Raw genomic sequence first — 23276 nt, 5'->3', positions numbered from 1 at the left:
ATGGTCCAGCAGAAATTTGAACCCAGTTCTCTGTTGGGCCATGCTGACTCTCACGATTAAGTCTAAATATGAAGAGTAAATCAAACAAATAGATGCTATTTCAATTCATACTTTCGGTTTTGATAACCTTGACAAAAAATATTGATATTTGGCAATAATTATCAAACTTGGCAATTTATCAAATTTGGCAAATTTGGCAATTTATCAAAATCTACAGTGTGCCTTAATGAAAGTTATTATTTGAAAGAAAAACAGATACATGGCTCTACTTACTCCTAAAAGTTCTCACAGAACAACCTATGCAGTCCAGTCTCGCCTCCCATGAATCCTGTATTTGAATCCCCTTAATTTTTATCCTCAACTGAAACCGAAGTACACCTAACTGCATTTATTTATTAAATTTGACACCCTATCCTGTTCCAGCAAGCGCCAGGCTCAGGGTGGCTCACCCACATTATTAACTAAAACATTTGTTCCTGTCCACTGCTTGTTACCTCAGCCGCTACCATTTTATCTCCCAACACCAGACTTTTTAAGTTGCAGAGTCAGAGAGGCAGGGAATCTGCAGCGTTCCCCATAAAGCGACAGTGGTGTACGAACAATTAATCACTTCAGAGGAAAATCAACAATAGTTCTGAAAGCTAAAACTCGTGTTGCTACTTTGATGTTTAACAAATGAATTACTTCACACTAATCTTACATTTTAGCAAAAGGAAAAAAAAACTTTTCGGTATCACCTGGATCTGAATTTGCAGGTGTTGATGACTGACTGGGAGTCATAGTATATTTGCAGCAGGTTGCAAAAAACATCTCGATATGTGTGGACAGTAGAGTCTGTCCCCGTTCATTGGAATCATGAAGCAGGATGTCATGAATCAAGTAGGGAAGGACAGTCTGACAAAAATTTGTTTGAACCTAGAACAAATGCAAAATAAACTGCTGAAAACTCAAATTCGTTTTTTTAATGGACCTCCTGCGGTCACTTTCACTCATACTTCACTTTCACTGTTTGATATCACAGTATCCACTCTCCCTCTCCCTCCTTTTCATCTTATAGGTAGGGTCCATTCCATCTGTAGGACCCACTCTTTTTTCTTTCCCCCTCGGGAGGGTCTAAGAGGGACTTTGCGGGCATTGCTGTATCATGTATTAATTTGCTGCATTTTAAATATGTTATTTAGTGATTAATTTATATATTTATATATTGTTTTTATGCTTATTGTATTTGAATTTTGTGTTGTCCGCCGCCCAGAGCCCTTCGGGGGTTGGGCGGGATATAAATTTGAAAAATAAATAAATAAATAAATAAAAATACTTACAAAGGTCACATACTAACAAGCGATTGGAAGGATGAAAAATCAATGTAGTAACAGATTTTAATAATGATGTAAAACAAATAATAATTAGAAGACAAGATGTAGAACACATGGCTGCAGAAGAAGAAAGGTGTAGCAGAATTACGTTACCTCACACAAAGGCTTCAGAAACTGAAGGACTTCACTTTCTACCCCTCCGCTATCCAACAACGCACAAGTTAAGGTCTTAATCCAAACATCATGGCTTCTACCCTGAGGAATCCAAATGTTTTTATTGTCCAGATTGTCCAAAGAATTATCTCGTGCATTCACAGAAACTTCCAATAACTAAATATTTTTATTTGAAATGGAGAAAGAGAAAAAAGGGAGTCAGCAAAGCTCTTTTATAGGCATACATATCACTCTTCACAACCACTGTAAACCTAAATCTCTTCTTACCACATTAATAATGACAGAGGAGAAGTAAAATAACACTTTAAAAAGCCCTGAAGATAATTCCAAGCTTCATTCTAATTGTTTAGTATCAATAAATTAAACAAGAAGAACCAAAGTGCTTACAACATTAATGATTTTTTAAAATTATTAGTGGCTATAGAATTACCTAATTCTGCTTTTTAAATGAGCTGGTTCACATAAGGAAGAAAAGATAACTTCTGAACCTAACCCTTTAGTACAAGAAAACCTGTGTTATTATGGTAGCAGATAAACTATCTTCCCAAATGAAATAAACAGCAAGTCTAAATTATCATGTACATTTTATGAAAAATGTTTCCTGTCTTGTTAGACTTCCAGTTCAATACTGTAACTGATAAATATAAGGAGAAATTAAATCTTATATTTACATCTTAAGGGATATTTCAGAGTACATAAATGAGTGTTGCTTACTGTATGCCTGTGTTGCATCTGTTGAAGCAAAATTTATTAAATTTTTAAATATGTGCTCCTTTAAAAAACCACCAAATTTCTTTTTCCTCAGGACAATTGTTGCTCCAACTATGACTCATAGGTGCAGATGTGAATGTTCTTTTCTAGAAAGTATGGGGTGTGGTGGGGTTTCTGGGCTGTATGGCCATGTTCCAGCAGCATTTTCTCCTCACGTTTCACCTGCATCTGTGGCTGACATCTTCAGAGGATGCCAGCCACAGATGCAGGTGAAATGTCAAGAAAAAAAGCTACTGGAACATGGCCATGCAGCCTGGAAACCCCACAACACTCCAGCGACTCCGGCAGTGAAAGCCTTTGACAATACATTGAAGAAAGAATCTCCCACCTCACCTGACAGAACAATTCTACAGGGCTGAGTGGTCTCCTGAACCTCAGTGCACTGCCCTCCTTATTCAGTCTAGAATATCTAGAGAAGACCTGCTAATAGTGAATGTGTATGGGGAGGGGAGCACAGAAATTTAGCATCCTGCTTCCACCTGATGGATATCACCAGTGGCATCATCATTCTGGTTTAGTCCTTGTTCAGATTGTACAGGAAAAGGACTGCTAATATTGTTGAACATCTGGCAACAATTGGTGCAGGCTCACAGCCTCCACTGGGACCTTCCAGCAGTGGGTCTACAATCTTCTATCAGCTATTTTCTAGTGAGTGTTCTTCTATAGGGAAGAAAATGACCAAATTAAAGTAGCAGATGAGATATGGCTCTGGCAGGCTTGCCAGATGTATCAGGATTTATATTCCTTTAAATGATGGGAAAGGAAGGTAAAGAGGAAGAGGCACTGAGAGGCCAAAACTTGGAGCTGTAAGCAGATCTTGCCCTCAGGATCAGAATAGGGCGGCCTCTCGCCGATACCAGAAAGTTTACTGTTGAAAATTTTGGACTGAAATAGGAGGAGCTGTTTGATCAAAGGTTTCCTCCTTCGCAGAGAGAAAAACTGCAGGGCTTCTCCATCTAGCTTCGAACCACACAAAACAGGTAATACCTTTTTCTTAGATACTCGGAAAGGATGTAGGTAGATAAGCATGGCATCTGCTTTGCTTTTATACATCTCCCAAAATGTCTGACCGGTTTTGGTGGCTAAAATGTTTTTCAAACAAGCTGCAGCAGCTGACCGAACTTCGATGCTGTAAGAAGGACAACTGTTTTAAAATGCAAACGATGTGATCATACACACTTATTTTTAAACCAATGTATACTTATATACAGCAAGTAGGAACCCACACGGACTTGCAGGAGCCATCTCATTTCAAAACTTCTCCCCTTTTCCTGCTTCTTTCTCTCCTTCCCAACCACCACTCGCTTATTCCTGAATCCCACTCCCCATGCTATTTCCTCTTTCTCTCTTCCTGACAAACGCTGTACCCTTTCCCCTTCCACTGCCTCGTTCTTTCCTACTCAGCCAGTTACTAACCCACCTTTTATCTCCCTCCCATGTTCACCTATATTTATTATTCACTTTATTTTTACCCCCATCTTTCTCCACAGTGGGGCTTACATTATTCTCCTCTCCCTTTGATCTGCTCAACAACCCTGTGGGGTAGGCGAGGCAAAAATTATGAGACTAGTTCAAAATCACCCAGTGAGCTTCCACAACAAGATGGGAATTCATACTTGGAGCTCCCAGACCCTACTCTGGCACTCTAACCACTGTACCACAGTGGTTTTCACAGGGTGGCTGCTTTTGAACAGTAGCAAACAGCCAGGCCTAGTCATTCAAGTCACCCAGTCAGGCCTAGTTGAGTGTATCAAGTCAACCAGAGGTTGCTGCCAGGCCTAAGTTTGTGAGCCTCCAGGGGAGACCTGGAGATCTCCAAGGTTATGCTCAGGTTGAGCCGAGCGGTTTATCATAGGCCAAATTATCCCCATCTTGAGCTTTTTTAAACAATAATTATGGTTAGTGAATTTTTATGTATTAGTAACATTGTTTTAAAATGTTTGTATGCTGCCCTGAGCCAAACCTCAATCAGGGAGGATTGGATAAAAAATTAATAAAATAAATTAAAATGTAAAATTACAACTTCAGATGACTCTATTCCTCTGGAGAAAATAACTGCTCTGGAAGGTGGACTCTGTGGCATTAGATCCAGCTGAGGCCTCTCCCCTCTTCAGACTCCCCCTCAAAATCTCCAGGAATTTCTCAACTGTACGCTGGCAATTCTGGAGCCCAGGCCTGGTCCCAATAAATCCTTCCTCAAAGACCAAAATAGGCCTGGGAAGGGCCTTGTCCTTTTCTTGTGCCTTTTACTGACAGACCCAAGTTCAGAATCTCTGGTTGGCTAGCAACAATTTGTCACTGAGGGAATCCACTACTTAAAGCTACAGATCCTGTTTTTCATTTTAGGTGGTTTTACACCTCTCCCCCATGAATTTATTTTAGATTTCACATTTTTCTGCAAAGCTGGGGTGTTTTTCAAGTTTGTAGAAGGAGCTGTCTTGCCTGTTCCAGTCACTCAAATTTAAGTATCCAAAGATCTGGCCAACTGGGCTATTAGTAAGTAGATACTTAACAATATACTTACCAATGATCTATTAAAGCATTATTTATTAGACATAACATTATGAAGGTACACTGAAGGTCTCTGTCTTCAAACAGATTAACTGAACTGTATGTGCTTTTATTATGTTGCAAAGCAGTGGCAGAAAAATTTATCGGTCCAATTTCTCCCAAACAGCTCCCAACTGCTTCTGCAAAAGCAAATATTAAAAATACAGATGTTATTATGCACACAACTTATACCTATAAGTCACTACCCTTTGAACGTTAATAGCAAAGAAAAAAAACTCTTAATAATTTGTGGTTTGACTATGTTGAATTTTCAGTAAGCTTTCAGTCACAAAAGCTACCAATCTTCCTGAGGTTAACACATCAGTGTTCATGTCCCTGTTACCCCCTAGAAGTAGAAGAGATTTGCTCCATCATCTGACCACCTTCTTTGATAACACCTTGGATCCAAAGCAGTGGCGTACCAATAATGGAGACATGGGATATCCTATGTCCCCAGGTGCCTGCCGCCGAGCCCACTCGCTTGGCCTCCCTGCAGGCCGGCTCCTGCCTGGGGAGGGCAGAAGCCAGCTTGCAGGGAGGCTGGGGGTTGGCAGCGGTGGCTGCGGCACAGGTAGGCCAGGGTGAGTGGGGCTCGGGGAGGCTACAGTGCAGGCCGAGGCAGAAGCCAGCCTACTGCTGCAGCGCCCGTCCTGAGCCCCGCCCTCACTGCTGACTCTTGTAAGTGGGGTGTGTGTGCGGGTGTGTGTGTGTGTGTGGTCAGACCCCTGGGCACCATTTAGGCCTGGTATGGCACTGATCCAAAGCTTCAAACGTTATTTATACAAATCTATTAACAGAATATTAATATTAAAAATATGCAACAATGATTGCTTTACGGTTCTGATCTTTTACAGATCAGTTACATTTCTTTGGTAGTATACGAAAGCATGGTGACTGACTTTTTCCACTGCAGTTAAAATAAACTTTGCTCAGCTAAAAGGTCACTTACCCAAAACAGTATCAGTTGAGCTTACAGCAGTTTTTGAGAGCTGTATCAAGCATGCCATCAGCTTGACTATGATGCAGTCTTTTGGATTTTCTATCATTTGAGAAAAAAAGTATTAGAATACTCCAGTCTATTCAGTGGGGGATGAAAGTGTTTGTCTGACATGCCTCTCTTCACTTAAATACATCAAAACATAAAACACTTCTCCATATTTATTATTATTATCTCTAATTTTTTCAATTATGCAAATCAGCAGTTCAGACAAAGGTGGTCTCCTATCATACGCTGGCTAGCTTTGTTTCATTATGGCTGTGGCATTAGGGTCCCTTTCACACATGCCAAATAATGCACTTTCAATCCACTTTCAGTGCACTTTGCAGCTGTGCGGAATAGCCAGATCCACTTGCAAACAATTGTGAAAGTGGATTGAAAGTGCATTATTCTGCATGTGCAGAAGGAGCCTATGTGATCTCCAATCCGGGATATAATCACTTAGCATTGAATTTATTTTGTAGATACAGCATTTCTAACAGCAGTCTCAATACAAAGACTACAATATACAGTATGCACAAGTAATCTCTTACCCTGAGATGCTTTCATAAGGTCCTTCATCTGATCTTTATGGTTTTCAAGTTGTTTGCGTAAATCATTTAAGCCTTCGAGTCTCGTTATGGGTAAGGCATCAGAGATATTGAAGGATAGGAAATGATTAATTTCCTGCAAGAATCAATCAATGTATATGAAGGATACAAGAATGTACAGAATCCTAGGAGTTGGAAAATCCCACACAAGCTATCTAATCCAACCTCCTGCTCAATGCCTGACTTGTCTAAAGCATCCCTGACAAGTGTTTGTCCACTAGCAGTTTGTTACTGCTAGAAGACTGTCATTGAAGGGGAGGTTACCACCTTCCCAGGTAGCAGATTCCACTGCTGACTATTTTTACTGTAAAATTTTCCTTACTATCTAGCTGACATCTTTCTGCCCATAATTTATACCCATTATTCTAAGTCTTATCGTCTGCTGCCAACAGGAACAGCTCCCGGCTCTCTTCTAAGTGACAGATTTTCATATATTTAGAGAGCAATCATGTTCCCCTTTAACCTCCTCTTGTTCATTACACAGTACATTTATTGCATCTAAAGCTTCTGTTTCGCTTACACTGCCCAGAACCCAAACAAATGACTTTGAATTATTAAAGAAAATACAGATATATGTAATTGATCTACAGTGTAACTGTAATCAGTTGCCACAATCTGAAAACTGCAACAAAAACACATGTACAATAAACAGTAAAAAGACAAGACTTTCTTGATAAGAGTAAAAGTATTTCTACGCAATCTGCACTTCTGACTTTTATTGTGAATACTATGTTGTGATTTTGCAAATTTAACAGTTCCATTACCTCCAAAAGTGAAAACTGCCCTGTACTGTATTTTATTTTTTGTTGAGCGGTACGTAATTCCTTAAACATGGGAAGATCAGGGAAAGGGTCTAGATGTTTAATTGCCTGCTTCAGGTTTTCGTTGTCCATATTATCCACCACAAGATACTTCAGCAAGCCCAAAACCTACATAAAACAAAAAACGTGAGGATCTGAGTTATGAAAGTTTCCCATCTGGAACATGCTGACTCTTTAAATCCATAGTTTATATCCTTACAGTTTACTGACCAGTAACGCTTCATTCTAATTAGGACTCAGGTTCAGTTTATTAGCCCTGTTCTAGGCCATTACTATCCTCCAGACTCTCATATAGAAATCTGTTGTTAGGGCCAAATAAAGCTGGATGGCACTAGCATAGTGGTGACTAGATAACCTCACCCAACAGATGCACATGGGTTTTAACAGGACAAAGGACAAGATAAGGCCTGACCGGACACCACAGCAAAGATCTCACAGGGCTGGGGCCCCGTCCACACATGCAGAATAGTGCACTTTCAATCCACTTTCACAATTGTTTGCACATGGATTTTGCTGTTCAGCACAGTAAAATCCAGCTGCAAAGTGGATTGAAAGTGGAATGAAAGTGCACTATTCTGCATGTGCGGAAAGGGCCTGAGTGAGAAGCCCTGGAAATGTAACAGGAACGGACTGCCACTGTCACTCTCCAATGATAAAGACCTGGGCAACCAAGGATACTTTGGTTTCCAAAACCAGCCCAGGGCAAGGACAAAGATGACTGTTGATAATGTGCCTTATCCAAAAGTGCACTTCTGTGAGAGATGAGGGAAGGAGGGAAAGCTATGACAACAAAATACAGACATTTAAGGCCTGCTCCTGATTTCACTGTGTATAAAAGTAAAGAAAGGAAATAGCACCTAAACGTCCCCACTATGTAGCTGACTTTAACTGTAAGTGTAAAATGGAGAGGGAGGGGCCAAATCGCCAAATTTTGCATGGTTCCATCGATCCAACCTGAATTCAAATTTTGACAGAATGCTCACTTTATAGTATTATACTGGGAACTATCAACACTCTGAAGCCATGCTACAGATTTTAATGAGAAGAAAATCACGTTAAAAAAATCCTGAGATGTAAAAGCATACACATTCTCTCTCGAAGTTCAAAGACAAGTGCACTGCAGGAGTTCAAATCCTAGAACAGCTGTAATCTTGATGATACTGACATGTAAAAAAATACCTCTTGGCTGGCACACAAACACTAACAACCCAATCCAGAGTGGGCTGGCAGGCATGGGAAACTCAAACAAACAACAAATGGTGAGAATCCCTCATAGGGGAGAAAGAGGGATGCCACAGAAAATGTGGCACATCTCTATGGCAGGCCCTGACATCACACAGGGGCTGGGCGGACAGGGGAAGCTGACTAAGGTCGACTCCATCCTGGCCCACCTCTGGCCATGCCGTCACAGCTTTCTGAGGCAGCAGACGGGGGCAGGGACAGCAGCTTCTGGTTTGGGTGATGGAACCATGCAGCACCTGCCCACTGCTGGGGCATTTGGTCCTCGTGCTGGTGGGGTGGGCACCCATGCTGGCACAGGAGTGTACCAGCTCCAGAGGCAAATCCGTCCTCCCCTCCTGGATTGGGCTGTAATTCTTCCACATACACAACCCTCTGTGGCCCACAGTCAACACAGAATATATACAGCATAACTATGCAACAGAACTTTAAAATATAATCGTTGTAATTACATTGAGCTGATAAATATAATACTTTATTAGTATGTCTCCAAAAGAGTCTAACTGCAACCGATAGTTCTTGCTTAGATTACTCTTGCTTAGATTTAATGGCAGTCACACAGTAGTTATAATTAAGAAAAGCAATCACTGATCTCTGATTACTTAATTTTACTTCTTTATTGGCATGCTCTAAAAATAACTATGCATATTTGACTACTGTACAATTGAGGGTTTTGCCAAATAAGTGCAAATATTTTTTTCAATACACTATGATAGCAAAACAGCCAATGGAAGTAGCAGCGGGGGGGGGGGGGGCAGAAGCAGGATCTAAATGACATAGGGTAGAGAAGGTACTAAAGGGTAGAGATACATAGGTATAAAAGCTGAAAGGCACTATTACAAAGATTCAGATTTGAAAACTAGATTTGATGGAATGGTGGCACTAGGTCATATTACAACATATGTTTCTTGAAAACCACTTAACGCTGCGATTCAATTCACACACATACAACTTAATCCTGTCATCAATTAGACCCCAGTACTTAAAAAGAGGACAGCCATTTAATTGTTCTGAAGAAAAAATGAAGATGAATGCCCTCGCATGAAATGAAACACAGTGCAGCCGGGTGGCTGTATGTGAAGAACCAGCACCCTGGTGGGACCCCACCCCCAAATGCCTTCATCAACATATCCAATTCTTAGCTGAGCCAGGGCAACCCACTGTGGCAGTTCTTGAGGGGCACATTTGACCATAATGGAAGTATTAGCTTAACTTCAACAAATTATGGGTTTTCATTTAACAGGATTTCTTGCATGGATAACAGGAGTGAGATTCAAAGACTCATGCAAATAGTTCCGTACACCCTGGCACGCTCCGAACTTGTATCAACACCTCCTAATGCCAACACCTCCTATTGCCAAGCTCTGATCTGAAACAGAGGGGCCCTTTCACAAGCATTTGTGCTACTGAATGGGAAGTCTCACATTCAAACTGAGAAAGCTGAACATTTTCACTGGGTATGTCCAAGAAGTTAAGAACATAAGAACATAAGCCTTGCTGGATCAGACCAGAGTCCATCTAGTCCAGCACTCTGCTACTTGCAGTGGCCCACCAGGTACCTTTGGGAGCTCACATGCAGGATGTGAAAGCAATGGCCTGCTGCTGCTGCTGCTCCCATTACCCAGATCCTTGTCAAAATGGGGGGGACTGAGTACTAAAATTCAAAGAAAATGCTTATTAACAACCTACCTCTTCTTGGGCGTCAGGTTGCTCTCCAACGATAGGTATTAGCGTACCCACAATAACATGCAGATGACTTCCCAGGGCATCCTTACAACAGGTGATTGTTGTGTGACAAACACGACTGAGAAGGTCACAACATAGTAAGAAACTCCGGAGGGACACCCCTTTCAATGGCAAAGGTCTTTTCAAAAAGAGGCACAAATAAAAATAACAGAAACAATTATAATATATTTATATATGAATGGGAGGGTTGTTGTCAAGGTTAAGGAAGGAATAACAAACACTTTGATAGCAGAATATATCAGGACACGAAACAAACATACAAATAATTTTACAAACTTTTACAATTTTTACAAACAAGTGGAAGCAATGCAGCATAGTTCTTAGAAGGCTCAGAAACTGACTTTAATAGTCCAGGTTCAATCTCAACAATTTTATAAAGGAGAAAGCAAAGCTGGAAAAAAACCTCTGTCTGCATGAGCGCACAATGCGTTTTGTAAATAACAACCACATTTACCTGTTGCTGACGTGGTGAATTATTGTGTAAATCACATCTCGAAGAACAAAAGCCCACGCACCTCCTAAACCATCTTTTATTTCTTGCAGTAATAAAGTCACAAAAAAATGATATATCATGAGGTTCCTATGTTTCTGGTAAACGTTACTTGTTCCAGATAACTCCTTACATATGGCAAGTAAGATTCTCTGGAATGACTCCTACAAAAAAAAACAGAAGAAAATGCTAAAAGCAATATCATAAAAATCAGATTTTAAAGGTGCGGCTTATGTTAATACCACTATAAACAAAGGCCCCTTCCGCACACACAAAATAATGCATTTTCAAACCACTTTCACAACTGTTTGCAAGTGGATTTTGCTATTCCGCACAGCTTCAAAGACCACTGAAAGCAGTTTGAAAGTGCATTATTCTGCATGTGCAGAATGAGCCAAAAACAAAAAAGGAAAAGAGATGCACTTTAAAAGTCTGACACTACAGGCAGAACTGACAGCCACATCCCAAGTCCCTGCCCCGCTTTCACTAATGTTAAGCCCACCTCATCCTTATTAGCACCTCACTGTAGTAAATTCTCCCAAGCTATACACACATTATTGGCTGCAGTATAGCAAAGGTGACAGAGAAATTCGCACTACTGTGACAGAATTAGACACACTGTAGTAGATATATGGCTGCCATTTTTAGCAATAGTGATGTATAAGGTGGCGTCATGGTTAGCCCCAGTCTCAGCGCTGTACAGTTATGTAATTTTTTTTTCAGAGAAAAGCAGTTTCCAAACTCAACTGCATGTTTCGGTATGGTTCCTGAAGTGCTATCAGACAGGTCTCCTCAATAAAAATGCAAGTCAGTATTAAATAAATATATATGCCATTAAAGGTATTCGAAATCGAATCGAAATCGAATATTAAATAAATATGACAAATTAAATGGGACACCCCTCTTCACTGTTTTAAAGCACAGGCAAAGCCCATAAACGTCACAGTATCCTTCAAACATAGGCAAGAATAATATCCTTTGTGAGATATTCCTTACTTTCCTCTAAGCTTAAATTATTTTGCAAGACGTCATCCTAATTTTCTGGAAGTGAGTTTTATTAGCAGTTGAATTATGCAGGCATACAACATAAAGCAGCTCTTTTCTGACCTTATACAGATTACTACATACTTCCAATGTTACCATATATAGAGTATCTTCATGTACAGCAGAGCTAAGGTGCACAATAGCTTCTGCAGGGTAATACTGTCAGATCACATATCCCAAAGTTGAGCATCAATTACTCACCGGGTTTTTGGAAAGAACTGCAACAAGACTTTTTGACTTTGTTTTATGGCAGCCACTAATGTAATCCAGTGTTGCTTTGATTACATGTGATGGGAAATGAGGAGGATTAGGAACGGGATCCAGTTCTCTGGAAAAGAAAATTGAAAAGACTGCATAAGAACATAAGAAAGAGCCTGCTGGATCAGACCAGAGTCCATCTAGTCCAGCACTCTGCTACTCGCAGCGGCCCACCAGGTGCCTTTGGGAGCTCACATGCAGGATGTGAAAGCAATGGCCTGCTGCTGCTTTTGAGCACCTGGTCTGCTAAGGCATTTGCAATCTGAGATCAAGGAGGATCAAGATTGGTAGCCATAGATCGACTTCTCCTCCATGCCTCTCAGAGCTGTTTTGAGACTACAACTATAAACGTTAGCAGTTTAAATGTCATTAAATGGGATCAGACTGGACAGATGGCTTCTCACAGCAGGAACTAGATCATAATGCTTTAAAACAGATTTTTTAAGAATGAGGGCACATTTTAATCCATGACAATATGAATTTTAAAAAAAATATTGTTAATTTGAATTGAATATCAAATACATGTGGGGACATGTGTAGGCAAAAAAATGATAAAGAGCGTGACACTTCTCCCATGCCATTCCCACTTAAATATTTCCATAAACTTTTACGTGACAATCATGGCCACTTAACACATGAACAAAACAATATAAAATCTGTATAATGCAGAACACAGTAAAAGACAAAAGTAAACTGTACCCTGTAAATCTTGTTAAGGCAGACTCTCCTCCTGCTCCGATATTTACTGGCTCATGTAAGGTCATCAGCACCTCAACCACAATCTCAGGCAAATTACTGTGAATTAAATTGTCCATCAGCTGTAAAAAAAACAAAAACAGAGAGGCTGAGTTTTATCATAATACAAGGATGGTTACTGATGGGAATTGTAGTCCATAAACATCGGGAGCACCATAGGTTGGCCACTTCGGAGATGTTCTTAGAAAGTCCTGAGTGATGGCAGTTGGTTACCAAGGAACCCTTTGTCTAAAGAAATTTTCCAGCAAGGGAAGAAATCATTACCCTCTAAGTACCATAATATTCCCCAAGACTTCTGTCAGATTATTTTAAATCACAAATGATATAAGGGAGACTTGCAACTGCATAGCATACAAATCAACACAGCATTCCAAAATTACAAAGCAAACAGTATGTAGCAAAAGATACATGACAAAAGAATATGGAAAACAACTTTTCTCAGAATTCAGAAGCCTATTTACAGAGAGACTTAAAAATGATTGTAAAAGGATATTATAGAATTACAAAGTCTAACACTTCTGAGCATCATGTGAACAGAAGCAAAAAAGGTTATAAGGTACCTGTTTTCCTAAGCAATTTTCATCCTTCAGCATATCATACACTTTGTAAGCTCTCTCTCTCTTGTGTGCAATTTCACCATCTTCTTGATTTTGACAAGCAAAATAAGGAAGGATATTGAGAAGGATTTTTGGAAAGCAATGTGCCAGAAGCTGACGCCACTCCCTTTCAATCTTGTTAGCAACGGATTTCATTTCTTCAAACTGGTCTCTGATCACCAATTGTGGAATCAAAACTTTGTAACTTGACCTGCAAATTAAACATCTCCATGAACTTCTTGAGAAAACATGACATGCTGTTTTACAAAGATTTTTAAAAAAAGAATTTAGAATCCAGTAATGTTATATTTAAGATTTTCTGCCCTTTTAGTATATATGAAAAAAAACATTAATCAATATATTAAAGTCTAAACAAGGGCATAACCATGAATCCAACAATGGATTCTTAAAGCCAACAATTTTATTTTATTGGACTTCCTACGTTGCTCTTTCCTAGCCAACAGCAGGGCTCAGAGCAGTTAACACACAGAATTAATACAGGTTTGTAGCCCCAGGTTTGCGTAAAATATGAAAAAACTGGAGGGTGGGGTTAAAAGATCCCAAAATAATAGAAGCAGTTCCTATACTTTTAAGAATGAATGCCCTCTGTAGATACTGAGGGGGTTGCTAGGCAACACCATCAAGTCTTAATTTCTTTTAGTAAAGGCAGGGGGAGGCTTTCCAGTCCATCTCCTGATCCTTCCTTCCTGCCCTGGTGAAATAACTCATGGGGGCCAGCACTCAGCAGCAACCACTGGGCACCCTGCTTCTAGAGTGCCAGTGTAGTGCAGTGGCTAAGAGCAGGCGCACTCTAATCTGGAGAACCGGGTTTGATTCCCTGCTCTGCCACTTGAGCTGTGGAGGCTTATCTGGTGAACCAGATTAGCTTGTGCACTCCAGCAGACGCCAGCTGGATGACCTTGGGCTAGTCACAGTTCTTCAGAGCTCTCTTAGCCCCACCCACCTCACAGGATGTTTGCTGTGAGGGGGGAAGGGAAAGGAGTTTGTAAGCCCCTTTAAGTCTCCTTACAGGTGAGAAAGGGGGGATATAAATCCAAACTCTTCTTCTTCTTCCAGGTCTTGCTACGATAGCACAGTGGACTCTTGTCTTAATAACAATATAGAATTGAAAAAAAAGAAAAGACCAAGCCCCATATGGACTGATAGTGCAGGGAGAACAACATAAATGCCATCTCCCAGGGCATGTCTAAAATATCATTGTGCTCCTACTGGTTCAGGCAACTGCTCAGGATACCAGTAACTTTGCCAATTGAAAATGGGATATTAGCCCAAATTGGAGCCCTCTGAGTGCCTCCTTTGTATCCAGAGAGATTCACATGCTCAGAGGTGGGGGAGTCTTCAGTGGCTAACTTGGAATGGAGATTTATCAACTAGCAAAGTAGCTTTCCCTATACCAACTAGCAAAGGCTTTCCCTATACCAGAAGTTTCAAAGTGCCAGAACAAAGACTCCTAAAATTCCCAGCACGCTTGTAGCTGCCATCAAGGAACCCCAAATCTTTTATGTCAATTTCTCCAATCTGGACAATTACCAATAGGGTTTCCCAGAGTCTGAAGAGCTCCCCTCCAAAACAGCAGCAAGATTAGTGCTAGACTGTTGAGGTGCTAGACCAGGGGTCTGCAACCTGTGGCTCTCCAGATGTTCATGGACTACGACTCCCATCAGCCCCTCAAGGAAACTTCATTGGGTAACAGTGTGGTGCTGGTTGCCAGATGATGCAATGCCACACAATTCCCCTGGGCTCAGTGCCAGCCTTTGTACAACTTGGCCAGCCCTGGCAACAGCTGTCACGCAACTCACCATAACAACTTTTGTGACTTGCCCACTTTTCCCAGGGAGAGGGAAAGCTGAGAATCAGTGCTGTGTAGTGGTTAAGAGTATCAGACTAGGACCTGAGAACCTCAGGTTCGAACCCCCAGTCTGCCACGGAAGCCTGACTGACCTTGGGCAAATCATTAGCTTAATCTGCCTGGAGGAGATGGAGGAGGGGAGAAATTGCTTTGGGTCACCATTGGGGAGAAAAGTGGGATACAACTGAGGTCAGCAGGTAAAAGAAAAGTTGGTTGGTGATTAGGAAGAAGAGAAGGAAGCAGGAAAAGAGAACAGGATATGGTGGCTGCCAGGAGAAGAGAAAAAAGAAAGATAGGGAAAATGACCCTTGGAAATTGTGGTTCTCCAAATGTGTGAATATAATGTAGAAACGTACCTGTAGAATTCTTCCAAGCTGGAGTAATTCAATAGAACATATGGAAAAATAGAAAGACTATATCCACAGTTCAGCCACTCCAGAACAATATAATCTAAGTGGGCATTCAGGAAGTCTTCTACACTTTTATAGCCAGAAGTGCCAGAAATCCTTTCTAATACCTGCATTTTGAAAAAAAAAGCAATACTAGATAGCATCACTCTTATTATATTATCTGTAGCAGCACATTACACAGGGGGAAGTGGTTCTAACAGTTGCTCAGGATGCTCTTACGTGCCAAGGCTTCTCCCATCCATTTTACTAAATAAATTAACAACGTAGAAACAAAGTGTGTAGCAACAGTATTCTCAACGCTATTTATTCTATGATGTAACATACCACAGAGGAATTTTAAATGAATAAGACGTCTAGATGAGTTAAATGCCTTTTTCCATCAAGAGTCCATTCTTTGAAAACTATGCAAATGCCTTCCTCAGCTCTGTGCCTTCAATTTACCTTCTGTAGTCTCACAGTCTCCCAAACTGCTTACCTTTCTTACAAGAACAGGTTCTAATCCGCTCCCTTTCACACACTGGAACATTGCAAACAATGCCTGCTTTTCACATACAGGACTGCAGCACAAAATCATAGATATTAGCGTGAGGAGAACTGATTTTCTATTATGCTCTTCATCAGGAATGTTCTCTTGGTTCCCACTGTTATGTCTCTTTAGTCACAAAGAATACAGAAGAGAAGAGGAAATTGTTCAATATACCTAGTCAAAATGACTCTTAGTTTACAGTTCAATAAAACGGTGCTCTGATTCAGAAATGCAAGAAATTGTTGAGAAAAATTACGTTGTCATGATAATTTAGAAGTTTTTCTCACTGGAAATTTAGACTTTAGGAGATCATCAAAGGATCAAAAGTACTAAAAGGGTTCTAACTGTACAAGTCTGACTCCATTTAAGGCAGTTTTATATATTCATTATCCTTATACTGATTAGCAGACAAAGCTAGAACAAGGGTTTTCAAAAGTAGCACATCCAATTAGGATCCAAATATATTTTTCAGACACTGTACTTCAAATGTAAGACTAAAAAAAGTTCTAATGTGAACTGGTTGCTTGGCTCACTGACTGGGAAAAAATCACAGTCTTTAGCACAGAAGAAGTTATCACAATGCAAAGAAGTTTTATTCCTATTTCTTTACATATGTAGCAACAAACTGTATTACCAGTTTCTTTGTTCCTTCTTGAACATTCATGTATAAAAGCTCAAAAGCCCTTTGCTGAAGCTTCAAAGGAAGCGCTTGCAGTAAGCCTGTTGAGTCTCCCAACTTCACATCATGGAACAAGCTTATAACCCAAACAGAAGAAAACAATTTAGAATACTCTTGTAGGTTCACTTTGTTTGGTGACGTTTTTAGTCTGAGCTCTTCTCTACTGTTCCTGCCCCCTCCCCCAAGATATCTTTATGACTGAGCAACCAAGACGGCGTTATAAATACAACCCAGTGAAAATTGACTCCTTCCAACAAAGACCAGCTTGAAGAACCAGAGAGAGAAACAAAGGGAATTAATAAGCCTGCCTAAATACATATTTATTACTTCTTGCAAGATGGTTTAGCAGTTTCAAGATCCATTCCCAGCCCTGCCCTTCATAGGTTCTCTGAAGGTTTACACTGGAGTTTCCTCCTATACACAGTGAAAGGCATTAGTGATGGCAAATTCCCCACCCAACCCACCCCTTTCCCCAGAAGATGCTCTGTGAACAATGAAAATGCAGGGGTTTGGACCCATGACGGCAAAACACAACAAACTTGGGGAGCTGTAGAGACAGCAGGAAGAGGCAAAACTGCACTGTCAGTGGTTCCTCTGATAGATATAGCACAAGAAGCAATAACAATGTCAATAAACTACAAATGATAGCAAAAGGCAGAAGAGGACAATTCCCCCTACTTATTGCAGCTGCCCCTATTACATAACTTTTCTCTACAAGGATTTCCCTTTCCAGGGCTCACAGGGGCTGCTGTAGGGAAGGGAAAGGCAAGAATGCTTAGTGTCCGCCTGTGACTTCTGCAGGACTGAACCCTTGGTATTTTGCTAGTGGAATAAATTTTGCCTGACAGCATGAAGCCCTGGACTTCTACCCTATCCAATTTTTTTTTCAGAACCACCTTACACATGAGAAGAAATGGCTTCATAAAGGCTCTTCTTCCAGTGGCAAGTTAAAAAAACAGGCAATTTTCGATGCCCAACTCTTGATTTTAGAAGATACTTAGATCGCTAAAACAACCACATATGATATACCTGGAAACTGACTTAGCAGCAACCATACAAACTTGGAAGTTACTATCAGCAAGGAAGTGGGGGAAAGCATCACGCACAGGAAGACTTTCTTCACCTTGAAGCAAGGCCCATTTTGAGTGAGGATCAGCCTAAAAACAAAAACAGAAGTCAGCTTCCTAAGTGCCAAAAAAAGATGTAGGAAACTCAGCTTTTGATAAATGCAGGTTCTGGACTTACCTGAAGTATGGCCTTCATGCACTGCACTAATGCTATTCTTAATGGAGCTGTGCATTTCCCTTTATTTGTCAATTGCCTGGAATAGATCGTATTTGAGTACCAAATTAGGAACATGGGGAAGTAAGTGCTACGACTACTTACAGTTCTATGATATCTGATTTTTTTTAGTGTTTCAAAAGAATTATGTTGTATTTTTAAGATCCCGTGAAGATTCAAGCACAATGTGTTAATAATGGGTATAAATAAGCCAATCAGGCTTTCCATTCAATTTGTTACTTTTTTTGGCAACAAATTATTTAGCGGAATCCTGCCTCAACACAAGCATAAGCATTTTATTGTCATTGTGCACGCACAACGAAATTTACAGCAGCATTCCTCGATGCACACAATTTCAGACTCATACCCCATCCACACTTTCCCCTTCCTCCACCCATCCCTACACAGCCCCAAACACATCAACACGAAGCTGCGGAGTTCAGCATAGCCACAGCTTTAGAGTAGAAGATGTCTCTAAGCCTCTTTGTCCTAGTTTTCATAGACCTGTATCATCTGCCAGATGGTAACAGTTCAAAAAGAGAGTGTGCTGGATGAGACGGGTCTCAGAATATTTTGGGCTTTCTTTAGGCTTCGGGAATTATAGAGTTCTTCCAAGGAGGGGAGAGGGCAGCCGATAATCCTCTGTGCAGTAGTGATCACCGTTTGGAGCGCCTTCCTATCTGCCACTGTGCAACTGGAGAACCATACACAGATGCAGTAGGTTAAGACACTCTCTATAGCACAGCGGTAAAAGGACATCATCTCTCATCACCTCAATTTGACTCAGTTTTAGACTCCCTTCCTGAAAAGAGAGGCTGGGGCATTATATGCCCCACATTCTCCACAGTGAACACAGAATATTCGTGGAGCCAACTGCTTCTCTGGTTGGTGTCCTGCTTCTCAAATTCTTATTTTGCAAGACCTTGTTGGTGATAGGACGTTTTGGAGGACAATGATTCATAAAACGGCCATGATCTGAAACAACTTGACAGTGCTTAACGTACACACACCTAATTTATTTCCTCAAATTTCTTTTGCCAGAGCCGGCAGTTTAATTCATTGGGGAAGACCTTCCACTTTTTAAAAGGACTGCAAAGGATTTATTTATGGACATAAAGTGCATCACAACTGAAAATTGGCTTAACATACCAAAACGCTCCAATAACTGTTAAAAACTGCCCTTGAGCTTCACTTAAATCTTCAGTATTTATTCTGACAGTATCCAAAGCGGTCACCACAGGAATAAGATGTCTAAGGATTGCTGAGCAAACTTCTTGATCTCGACGGTAAAAGGAACACACGTTCCTGAAGGAAGGGGGAGGGGAAATGTGATTAATCTATTTGGAAAAATCTGAATCACAGCTGCTTTGTTAAACAAGATTATTTTCTTACGAAAGAGGCTTGAGAAGCGAGGTAACGTGATCTTCCGGCAAAGGATTTCCTTCATTGGGGAGCTCCTTCAGCAGGAGTAAGTACTAGTATAAAGCACAATTTAAAAAATCAGTGTGTTTGCTCATTTATGTATAAAGTTATCATACCATCTGCCTATGGAAATAAAAGGGCAGTCGCACTAGGGTGGATTCTGCATGGGCCAAAAACAGCGGTGTGAAAACGGTGTTTACACCATTTTCACACCGTTTTCACACTGCTGTTTTTGGCCCATGTGGAGTTCGCCTAGGTCAGTGGTGGCGAACCTATGGCACGGGTGCCAGAGGTGGCACTCAGAGCCCTCTCTGTGGGCACACGAAAACAGAGTGCCCCCACACACACATCTAGGCTGGCCTGGGCCCACTGATTTTCATGCGAAGAACTAAAGTGCAATCCTTTACTTGGGAGTAAGCTCAGTTGCTGACAATGGGGCTTGCTTCTGAGTAAACCCTCCTAGGGTCGTGATTCATCCATTGGAAGAGTTGCATGATTGCTTCAAAGCAAAGCCACCGACTACCACCAAGCTTACTCCTGAGTAACGCACACCTCGGAGCCAACCGTTTTTTCTGAACTAAAACCTCAGTATTCAGGTTAAATTGCCAGGTTGGCACTTTGCGATAAATAAGTGGGTTTTGGGTTGCAGTTTGGGCACTCGAGTCTTGAAAAGGTTCACCATCACTGGCCTAGGTTATAAATGTTTGAGTTGCAATTACTTCAATGTCGGAATAGGACAGGGTCCCGTACCTTTTTAAACCTGAGGGCACCTTTCAGATTCTGACATGGCTGGTGGCATAGCCATAAAAAGGCTACTACAAGAGGCAGAATCACACACAGAGAGGAAGTCCAAATGCATGGGAGAAGAGGTATAATTTTAAATACATATTGGGAAAGAGAAGTGAGGAAGAATAGAACCAGTGTTTTTATCTGCCCAACCAATCAGATCTCCAAAAGCCAAACAGAAGGACTGCAGGGAAAATGCCCTTCCAACTCTCTAAAAACTCTTGCTGAGATCCAAGAAATGTGTCAGTGGGAGTCCTGGCACCCACAGGCACTGTGTTGGGGACATTGGTAAAGAACATTAAAATCTTTCTGCCAATCAGATGCCACTACCATTCTCAGTGAACTGAAAACAATTCTTACTTGGCAATTCGTAATTCAATTATTAAACATAAAACGATAGAAGCGTTTACAAAACTATTTACTTGATTTTAAAAGTTCCTGTTCATCCAGAAGAAGAAATCTCTTGCTAAAATGGTGAACACAAGACCAAAGGCCATTTAACACGGTGCATGGGAAACAATACAGATCTGCTAAACAGAACAATTTCCCCTTCCCACTGTCACTCACCATTTGCAGATGAAGTGGTTTAACCAGATCGAATGTGCTTCCATCAATTAACATTAAGAGTTTCCTCTGAATTTCAGAAGATCGAAAGCAAACCGTTTGTACGGGGGCAGCTGTTACAGCAATACACAAGAACTTGACAATATCAAGGAGCAGCAAATCTTGCTTAGAGAGGTGATCTTCTGATAACGGGCTTATGGCACCTGTAAATGAAGTTTTATTACGGTAACTTTATTACCCACTTTATTACCCACACCTTCAAGCACAAAGTGGGCGTTCGCTAAGGAGTCACAATCAAATTTTAGCTGGTAAGCACATCAATAAGTTTCTTGAGACCTGTGCCTGCTCCACACTGCAGCTGTCACACATAGCAAAAAACAACAACGCAGGAGAGACATAATACCGGGTCAAGAGAAAATCCATGTCTAATGCCAGGCATGCTAGGGACTGTGTGCCTTCAGAAATTCAACTTTATTTTAAAAAGTTACATAATGATCTTCTTTCAGCAATTTAACCTTTTGAAGAATTGGTCATCAACATATGCTGGAAACTTTTCACATGACAGATAATTTAATCCCGTTTTTAATGCTGCTTTTCATAGCACTTTTAATTCCATTCAAGGACTCAGACTGTTGGCTGTGACTCACAAAACTAAGTATGCAGTACTAGTGAGCATCTGAAGTATCCTCTTCTCCCACATAAACCTGACTTTTAAAGGATATATTTCAAAGAGGGGCTTCTATGGGTACGCCCATCTTCAGGAATAAGTTTAGGATGTCTGAAAAAGGGCCTTTTCAGTACTGGCACCTTCCCTCAGACCACCTGAGAGCACACTAATTATCATAATTTAGGTACCAGGTCAAGATTTTCTCAGACCACAAGGTCTCAAGAATAAAGTTAGTATCTCTTTAATTCTACTGTTTATGGATAGACCTTCTATCATTTCCCCGCATTTATGCTGCAAAGTGAGATATAAATGCTTAACATAAATACATACATTATTTTATAAAATCATATAAACGTATACGTAGGTCAGATTAAAATACCCGTCAAAATCTGCATCTCCCCAACCTCGCTGGTATCACCAGGGTCAGCAGAATGGTCATCAAATAAATCCAATACCGTATTCTCTCCATTTTTCCCACTCCCTTCACCATCATCTTCCATTAAATCGACTTCTGCAGCTTCACTTGGCTTTCCCATAAAAGCCATCTAAACAGAAATATGATCGACTTGTTTAGAATTCTTACATCCTTTTCTTAACAATAAAATCATACGATCCCTGCAGCCCACTCTCCCAGCTCCTATGGGATGGCACTTATACACACACCCCTCATCAAACTATACACAAACCACGAAAACATTATCCCTGGTCACCAAAAGCATGTGTGAACAAACATATTCCTGTGTGTCTCATATTGGCAGGATCATGTGGGTACCACCAAACTAGACTTTTGCTGAGAAAGCCCTTTCTCTTGCCCTTGTAATTCAAGCAAAATCATGCAACTAAAAGTCCCAAGTCTACTGTAAAGATTATATTAATTTTATGACATAGTTTTGTAGTTCAAAGTTTAATTTTTTAAAAAGGCCCTAGATATTCCCACCTGATCTCAACTGAAGATGAGATGATCTCTCTCAATCAAGTAAGTCACAAATAATTCACAGCTTTACCAGTCCACACCAGTAAGTTGCTTTAGTACTTGATTGAGAGAGATCATCTCATTTTCAGGAGCAGCAGTGGCCTAGGAAGTTAAGAGATCATGTATCTAATCTGGAGGAACCGGTTTGATTCCCAGCTCTGCCGCCTGAGCTGTGGAGGCTTATCTGGGGAATTCAGATTAGCCTGTACACTCCCACACACGCCAGCTGGGTGACCTTGGGCTAGTCACAGCTTCTCGGAGCTCTCTCAGCCCCATCTACCTCACAGGGTGTTTGTTGTGAGGGGGGAAGGGCAAGGAGATTGTAAGCCCCTTTGAGTCTCCTACAGGAGAGAAAGGGGGATATAAATCCAAACTCTTCTTCTTCTTCTACCAGAAACCAAAAAATAAAGTCACTGTATTTTCCAGAACGGCAAGCAGCCCTGGCTCCGAAGTGGGCACCGCCATCCAGGACTCCGCCTGTACACAATCATTCTTAGCCAGTACAGGGAAGACTAAACCCAGCCTTTCAATTACAATATAGTTCTCTTATGTGGGTAATTATATTTCCTTTACCACATCTTTGGGATACACTAAATCGATACACAATCTATGAGGAGAAGGAAAACACTATACATAGCGACAGCTCACCAGATGTTTGCAAATATCCGCAAGATCGTTCATCAGCTTTGATGTTAACAAATGCAAGAAAAAAGCAGACAGGCTCTTTCTGGGGCTGTTCTGTCAAAAATCCAA

General features: G+C 40.8%; 1 protein-coding gene across 2 annotated transcripts in view; it reads right to left on the bottom strand.

The window, feature by feature from the left end:
* The window catches only part of ATM (ATM serine/threonine kinase), a 71258-nt gene that overhangs the window by 27378 nt on the left and 20604 nt on the right, over positions 1 to 23276 (bottom strand). For both annotated transcript variants that reach the window (XM_048493888.1, XM_048493887.1), the window contains exons 16-37: positions 23172 to 23261; positions 21930 to 22095; positions 20887 to 21086; positions 19504 to 19586; positions 19261 to 19416; positions 18076 to 18151; positions 17860 to 17987; positions 16786 to 16906; positions 16101 to 16277; positions 15572 to 15732; positions 13310 to 13556; positions 12693 to 12811; positions 11937 to 12063; positions 10656 to 10855; positions 10145 to 10319; positions 7160 to 7324; positions 6339 to 6471; positions 5758 to 5847; positions 4783 to 4948; positions 3246 to 3387; positions 1467 to 1643; positions 738 to 915 (exon numbers count right to left, since the gene is read on the bottom strand). In XM_048493888.1, the coding sequence (XP_048349845.1) occupies positions 738 to 915; positions 1467 to 1643; positions 3246 to 3387; positions 4783 to 4948; positions 5758 to 5847; positions 6339 to 6471; positions 7160 to 7324; positions 10145 to 10319; positions 10656 to 10855; positions 11937 to 12063; positions 12693 to 12811; positions 13310 to 13556; positions 15572 to 15732; positions 16101 to 16277; positions 16786 to 16906; positions 17860 to 17987; positions 18076 to 18151; positions 19261 to 19416; positions 19504 to 19586; positions 20887 to 21086; positions 21930 to 22095; positions 23172 to 23261 (3277 nt within the window). The remainder of the gene's footprint in view (positions 1 to 737; positions 916 to 1466; positions 1644 to 3245; positions 3388 to 4782; positions 4949 to 5757; positions 5848 to 6338; positions 6472 to 7159; positions 7325 to 10144; positions 10320 to 10655; positions 10856 to 11936; positions 12064 to 12692; positions 12812 to 13309; positions 13557 to 15571; positions 15733 to 16100; positions 16278 to 16785; positions 16907 to 17859; positions 17988 to 18075; positions 18152 to 19260; positions 19417 to 19503; positions 19587 to 20886; positions 21087 to 21929; positions 22096 to 23171; positions 23262 to 23276) is intronic.

This window comes from Sphaerodactylus townsendi, linkage group LG04, assembly GCF_021028975.2.
Source record: "Sphaerodactylus townsendi isolate TG3544 linkage group LG04, MPM_Stown_v2.3, whole genome shotgun sequence".
Classification (NCBI taxonomy): domain Eukaryota; kingdom Metazoa; phylum Chordata; class Lepidosauria; order Squamata; family Sphaerodactylidae; genus Sphaerodactylus; species Sphaerodactylus townsendi.
This window is presented reverse-complemented; position numbering and strand designations above follow the sequence as displayed.